The sequence below is a fragment of the Xiphophorus couchianus genome, chromosome 19 (assembly GCF_001444195.1).
Source record: "Xiphophorus couchianus chromosome 19, X_couchianus-1.0, whole genome shotgun sequence".
NCBI classification, from domain to species: domain Eukaryota; kingdom Metazoa; phylum Chordata; class Actinopteri; order Cyprinodontiformes; family Poeciliidae; genus Xiphophorus; species Xiphophorus couchianus.
The window spans coordinates 17716937-17724576 of NC_040246.1; the positions used below are offsets into that span (position 1 = coordinate 17716937).

Consider the following 7640-nt stretch of genomic DNA (forward strand, 5'->3'; position numbering starts at 1 on the left):
TGATTTCTGAACTCTTCTTGAATTAAAACATAACTATTGTTGTTTCTAAATTATTATGAACTTGTTTTCTTTGCGTTATTTGACGTCTGAAAGATCTGCATCTTTTTCGTTATTTTGACCGTTTCTCATTTTCTGGAAATAAATACTAAATTTTTGCTTGGAATTTCAGACATATCGTTAGTAGTAAAATAACAATGTTCATTTTACTCAAATATATACCTATAAAAAGTAAAATAAAAAGCTGATCATTTTTAGTGGGCTCTTAATTTTTTTTTCTCCATATTATATGTTTAAAAGCCCACATAGAGGAGGGGGTAGGAAAGAAGAAGGGAGGGGGATGTGGAATGAGGATGGAGAGACATGAGCAGAGAGAGAGACGGAGACGGAGTGTAGCAGAGGGAGGGAGAACACCGACTCGGTTATTCACGGACCCCTAACAGAAGGAACCAGGACCAGAACCGAACAAGGCAGCCTCAAACAGTTAACACCGATCATGGACTTCCAATCCCGGGGAGCGAGCGGCGGAGTGGCGGTCAGACTGGAAGCTGCTGACTTTGGTCCCCTCCCGGGTTTGTGGCCCCCTCTCGTCCTCTGAAGCCGGCGGAGGAACTTCACCGGAAGCCCCGGAGAGGCGCAGCCGGACACTGGCTCAATAGACTCGGTGTATGAGAATCATAAAGGAAGGTCCTGTGCTATAAAAGTCCATGCGTCCCTCGGAGTTTGTTTTTGGGTCAGAACCATGCACACTCAGCGCGATGTCATTTATTTAAACTGCAGCGGAGCGCAGCGGGAAGGATGCGGAGTTTATCCTCGCTGTGTGCGCAGCACTGTGCGTGGAGCCAAGCGGAGCGAGTCGGCGTGAACAGGGGAGACTTTCTACTTTCCTGAAGGTGAGAAAATTCAGGATTGGGAAGCCTTTTAAATTTATTAGACAGAAAACTTTGTTCTCTGAAAAAAAAACCTCTTTATAGGGCTTAAAATGTATCTGTCTAATCAAAAAGGATTTATAATTTTCCTCTGATAGTAACAGATCTCCTGTACAATAAAGTCCGAACTTCCTTCTCCAAACTGCATCAACGAGCTTGGATTATCATGTTTCAAGTCTGATGCTGAAAACCACGCTTAATAATCGCGGTCATCATAATCAGCCTCAGCCAGATGGCTTATTTGCCCCCCCAACACCCCAAGCCGAGAACATTACATAACTATTGAGCTGCCTTGGCCAGAAATCAATGCAATCTGTCAACAGGCTGCTGCCGTTTCATCACTTCTCACTGTCCGACTAACAAACACAAAGAATGCATCCTAATCACGCTGTCATCAGAGCTCCAGCAGGAGATTTTAGTGATGAGTTTTCTTGATTTTTGACAATTATAACAGATTGTTCCCCCTCCTGCTGAACCCAGTGATGAAGAAACTATCCACACTTTGTTTAAATGCTCTGACCTTGTAGTCACAGCAGTACCTTTCCTCTCTGTGAGAGGCCCACATCGATCTTAGTTGTGTCCCTCTGCAAGGAATTTGTTTCATCTTATCTGTGCTGACAGGCTGCGTTCATCACCTTCCTACAGTCCTCCTCTCATCCGGCACCACCAGACTTAATGAATCAGACACGGGGAAGAATACAAAGTCTCGCTGAGAAAAAAAGGCAGAGCAGGAATTTGACTTTGGAGCAAGCAGGCTGCTCTTATCTTGAGGTTGAACTCAGTGGAGGAATGCTGCTCTGTGCAGTATTTTTGCTGGTTAGTTGTTTTCGGCGTATATTTTGCTTCACTGTCAACTTGTGAAGCAGAGAAACTCCTTTTCATGCATTCTCTCTATATCCATTTAAATACTGTGCTACACCTATGCGTCTGAATAAATATATTTATATTTATTATCTGTGTACTCTGTTGCTCCAATTTACAGTAACTTAATGCAGTTTGGTAGAATAAAAGCTTTTTTTTGACAAGCAGAAATGAAACCTAATTTTTTTTTGTAAATTGTGTTTCTACTGCAGGTTTGCGTGTGATGCCACAATGGTGTTTTGTTGAGGAACTGTCATCAGGTCATGACGTGATGATCCCCAGGAATGCATGCGACTTCATCGATCCTCAGCACCACACTCTGAATTCTGCTTTGTGAGCTGATGAAAAAAATGTGATGGACTTTATGAACCAGTTCAGAAATGGGTGGGTGTGGGTGAAGGAATAACATCCATTAGTGTATTCCCATTTTTTTGGGGAACCTCAGGACAACCAATTACTGAGGAATTGCTGAGGACTTTTTGCAGCACCAGGATGGACACAGTACATAGATCTTATGATTCCTCAGCTGGAATTTCTGGTTCTTATTATTTCATTAAATTATATAGTTACTTTCTCTGATGTTGCTGTATTGATTCATATGAAATGGAGATACTGTGGCGTTTATGGAGTAAGGACTGGACCTCCTTAGTAAGACCATGGATTCCTATACTGTTAGGCCTTCATCTCCAGTTTTCACGAGCCTCTAACTGTCCCGAAGAGTGCCGCTGTGACCGGACCTTTGTTTACTGCAACGAGCGGAGCTTGACCTCAGTGCCTCTGGGAATCGGTGAGGGCTACAAGACCATTTACCTACACAATAATCAGATCAATAATGCCGGCTTTCCGCTGGAGCTACACCATGTGGCCTCTGTGGAAACTGTGTATCTCTATGGTAACCAGCTTGACGAGTTTCCAGTTAACCTGCCAAAAAATGTAAGAGTTCTCCATCTGCAGGAGAACAACATTCAGACCATCTCTCGGGCAGCTCTGGCTCAGCTTCTTCGACTGGAGGAGCTGCATTTGGATGATAACTCCATTTCTACTGTTGGAGTGGAAGATGGGGCATTTAGCGAAGCCTTGAGCCTAAAGATGCTCTTCTTGACCAAAAACCACCTGAGCAGTGTGCCTATTGGTCTCCCAGATGACCTGAAAGAGCTAAGGTTGGATGAGAATCGGATTGCGGTCATTGCAGAGGAAGCATTTCAGAATGTCACCCGGCTGGAACGCCTGCTGTTAGATGGGAACTTGCTAACAGATGAAGGGATCTCACCTGGGACTTTTCAAGACCTGGTCATCCTGAGAGACCTGTCTCTAGCACGAAACTCATTAACTTACCCTCCCCCGCTCCTTCCTGGGGAGATGCTTGTTAAGTTAAACTTTCAGGAAAATCAGATAACCAAGATCCCTGTGAAAGCTTTGGCAGATCTGCACAGGCTAGAGAAGTTAGATCTTTCTAATAACCAGCTGCAGTCACTGGTGACGGGAGTCTTTGATGGGCTTGGGAGTCTCAGGCAGCTCACTGTTCGGAACAACCCGTGGCTCTGTGATTGCGGCATGCATTGGGTGGTGTCATGGCTCAAATCTCTTCCTGCATCGTTGAACGTGCGTGGGTTCATGTGCCATAAACCTGAAAAGTTCCGAGGTATGGTGATCAGAGAGCTGAGCGCTGACCTGGTCCACTGCACAGAGCCTGCTTCTACATTTGGCACTGCTATGAACTCAACCATTTCCATTTCAACAGACTTCCCTTTGGTTACTCGACATGTTTCCTCCTCAAAACGGCCCCTAACCACACTGCCCACCCTCTACACCATCTACACAACCAGGGAGGATGGACTGCGGACTAAGCAGCCTCTACAGGTTACTTTCACAATCTTAAATGGGTCGGATATCCATGTACGCTGGTTGGCTTCTTTTCCAGTCACTGCCTACAAGGTGACCTGGGCCAGGATGGAGCCCAGTCTGACCGGAGACACGGTCAGAGAGAGGATAGTGGGTGGGGATCATCGAGGGATCCGACTGACTAATCTTGAACCCAAGTCCACGTATCGGATCTGCGTTATTCCCTTGGATGCTTTCAATAATTACAGGCCCAAGGATGACACTCTGTGCACCGAGGCTGTGACAACTGCAGCCTTTTTCAGCCCAGATAACAACAACAGAAGACGCTTTGGGCCCGAGCAGGCAACACAGCCAGAGTCTGGCTCGCCACTCCTTCTGGCTGGGCTCATCGGTGGGGCTGTGATTGTGGTGCTGGTGGTCCTGCTCAGTATCTTCTGCTGGCACATGCACAAGAAGAGTCGCTCAGAGTGGAAGTACAACCGGGGACGTAGAAAAGACGATTATTGTGAGGCTGGCACCAAGACAGACAATTCCCTCCTGGAAATGACTGAAACAGGCTTCCAGATAGTGTCGCTCAACAATGAGCAGCTCCTCAAGGGAGATTTCCGCATTCAGCCAATCTACAGCCCTAATGGAGGAGTCAGCTTCAGAGACTGCCCCCCAGTGACCACCACCACAATGTACTGCAAGAATAACGTTCAGGACCACGATTCATGATGGTTCTAGAAAACCATCAGGAGTTTCCTAAAACTGTTCGGACATTTTTGAACTCTGTAAAGTTAAAATGATTTAAAAGTTGTCTTCAAAATTGTAATTTATACAACTGACTTGACCATCTCTTTTACATAACATTGTTGGATTTATAGGTTGTTGTTTTTTGGAGTAGTGATGTTGCAGTTCTGTGCACAAACACATATAAAGAAACTTTTTTTTTCTTAACAATTGAGGATGACTTGTTTTACTGCTACTGTGTAAGGTTTTTGCTGATGAATTTTATAAGGAATCTTGATAGACATGAGGATAACAGATTTTCACCACTAGAGGGTGTAGTTTTCCTGCTATGAGCTGTGTGGTTGCCGCTGAAGTCAGGTGAGAGTAATAGATTCTTCAAGAAGTGTTGGACCATATGCAAACCATTTTCTCTCTGCTTTAGAAAGAAATTTAAAGGTCACACTCATTAAACACTCAGAAAGTGGCAGGCTGCAGAGCTTTCACCTGCGTCTCCAGTTTAATACATCATCACAGCAAAGTGGGTCTTGTTATGAGCACCTGCTGTGATTGGTGTTGGTGTCACAAAGCGAACTGCAAAGAAGCACAACCTCTGAATGTTAAACTCCTTAAAACAAAAGTATTTTCTTTGAGTTTGATATTGACCATTTTTCAGCAGAAGAATTTATTAATGTGCCTTGAAATTATCAGCTTAAAATGTGTTTAACATCCATGTTTTTGCACAAGATGTATCCTTGTATATACAATTTAATGGAATATTGTGAATAATACTTTTGCTTCTCTTTATTTATTTATCTTGTGACACATTTAATTAAAACGTATCTCCAAAAGGGAATTTATTCCAGACTCTGGATTAGCAGGAGTAACAACATTTGATGGTATGTAATGTGGGTTAGCACAGGGTCCTGAATTACAAAGAGTTGAATACACAGAAATAAAATACAGCAGTGAAACTCTGAGACACATAAACAGTACCACAGTACCTATGGTGTATGAGCACATATATGTAGTAATTTTAAATTTTGATGAGGAGTTCATTAAGACAACCTTTGACAAGTTGAACAGTTCACATACTTCAAAGGTGTTAAGGTGGGGTCTTTGTAAGATGAAGCTTTCTTAAAAGGGCAGATGAATGAAAGAAATGTTCAACTATTTTTCCAATTACTGGGATTGAATATAGAAAGAACAGAATCCCATTGATGGTGAGATTCTGTTTCTAACAAATGAGTCTAAGCATCTCAGTTTAGCAAGGTCGGAACAAGAGACAGACAGGTAGATCTGGTCCATCCAAATTCAAACCCTCTCCTATGGTAATGAGATATGGATCATGGCTGAAAGTAAAAGATCTTGAATAAAAGTGACTTAAATGACTTTCTTATAGGCCATTGAGGCTCTGTTGGAAAGGCCTAGAAACCACATGAGGGACTATGTGTATCCCTTTGTGTATCCAATATTTTGGGAACTCCAAAATTGAGTCTGGAAATGTCACTGGGTAGAGAACAGCATAACACTCCTAAATTGTTTTTCCAGCATCCAGAATGAACGCTTCAAATGCAGAAGCATCAGTTTCAATCTTTTTAATACTATTTTATCAGTCAATCCAACTGTTTCTTTAATGCACTCCACTTATTTAATATTCCTTTCCAAAAATGCCAGGTCTAGAAGGGAAACCCAAACATCCCCTCTTTTCAGAGACATCTGATTAGACATAGAGGCAACTTTATCAGATTGCCAAAGCCCTTTAACGTATTTAGTTTCAACTCCTAACGTTGTCTCTAAGCCTTCATGGTCACCCAACAGAAGAATCAATTTTTTTAAATTTGTATCCAAAGTCGCATACTTTTAGTAATGACCACATTTAGAAGTTGGAAGTAGCTGACCAGTAAATCCAGAGAAGCAACTTTCAGTTCAGCTTTCTTCACCACACAGACCTGATCAACAGCTTTAAACGCCGCTGTCTATTTCCTGCTCAATCCTGTCAACATCCAGATACTAAAATGTCCCAGATTGGGAGAATTTAATCTTTTTCTAGTTGAGAGACAGCTATTACTATGTTTTCCATATATTTCTATTTTCCCCGTTAAAAAATAATCTCAGAACCTTTAGATTTAATCATAAAGATGTTTCTAGTCACTGTGTGACTAGAGAAATTTATTCAGAAGAATAGAAAAACAATATCAATAAGTAAATGTTCATAGGCCTCTGATAAGCTTAACACGTAGGTATCTTACCTGATACTGATCAACTTCTGGAACTGTATTACTAAATCATACACATTTTGCTGTGGATATGTTACAAAGTATATTTAAAAAATCTTAAAACAACTAAAAGCATTGTAGTGTAATGTTTTTACAAAGGAGTGATGAAAAATGGGCCTCCTCTAACTGAAGCCCTCCCTTAAAAGTCACACAAACTCAAGAAACCTTTTAAATGGTAGAGTGCATACACAATAGATTTCAGTACTTCACAAAAAACATGAGTGTATGTGTTAGATAAAAAATTGTGAACAACCCAGTTCATTGCACCAGGGTACCACACAGTAGTAGAACCTCTGAGGGAAAAACTGATGAAAATATTCACAGTCTAAACAACATCAGGTCCAGCAGCAAAGCTGACTGGAATTTATTTTTTTTCTATTTGCTATCCTAAAAGTTGGAAACAGCTTTTTATTAACAAGTCCATATTGTTAGTGTGTGTTTGTCTTTAATAGGCTTCCAGTTGTGATCAATAAGTCTTCTTTAGGTCAGCAGGGGGAATCCTGAATCCCCCCACCGGCTTAAAAATATGATTATCTTATCAATTATTTATACAAACTGTGTTGCATTTGGTTTTAATTATCTCAGTGTGATACACAAGAGTCCACTCCAACAGAAAACACCATTGTAATTGCAGGATTGTTAAGGGCTAGTGCCAATCTGCAGTGGCCATTAGCGAAAAGCGGGGCACACCCTGGACAGGTTGCCAGACCATCACAAGGCAACACAGAGACATTTTAAAAGACCAAACAAATTCCCACAACAAAAGATATTCACAGACGTTGGTTTATTTACCCTTTCTATTGATTTTACATACCAATCATGATCAGCAAAATTTGTCTTATTTAACAAAACAAATGACAAAAAGCCTTTTAATGACAAAGATTTCATTTCTATAAAATATTGAAAATTAAATAAAAATAGGAAAGATAAAGTACGTGATTGCATTAATATTCACCTCCTTTAAAGTGAATGACCTAATTCAACAGAGGTCCAGCCGACTGGTACTAGGAGTCTCACAATGAGT

At 41.5% G+C, this 7640-nt stretch overlaps 1 protein-coding gene across 2 annotated transcripts; it reads left to right on the forward strand.

The window, feature by feature from the left end:
• The first annotated feature begins 383 nt into the window (after positions 1-383).
• LOC114134660 (leucine-rich repeat transmembrane protein FLRT2) lies at positions 384-5197 on the forward strand. Of its 2 annotated transcripts, XM_028001383.1 has the most exons (3): positions 384-684; positions 778-890; positions 2000-5197. In XM_028001383.1, exon 3 carries the CDS (start codon positions 2391-2393, stop codon positions 4344-4346), a length of 1956 nt encoding a protein of 651 aa, XP_027857184.1. In that variant the 5' UTR covers positions 384-684; positions 778-890; positions 2000-2390; the 3' UTR covers positions 4347-5197. The 2 variants fall into 2 exon arrangements, with proteins under 2 accessions (XP_027857184.1, XP_027857183.1); XM_028001382.1 differs by having other exon boundaries at positions 384-890.
• Positions 5198-7640: the final 2443 nt, after the last annotated feature.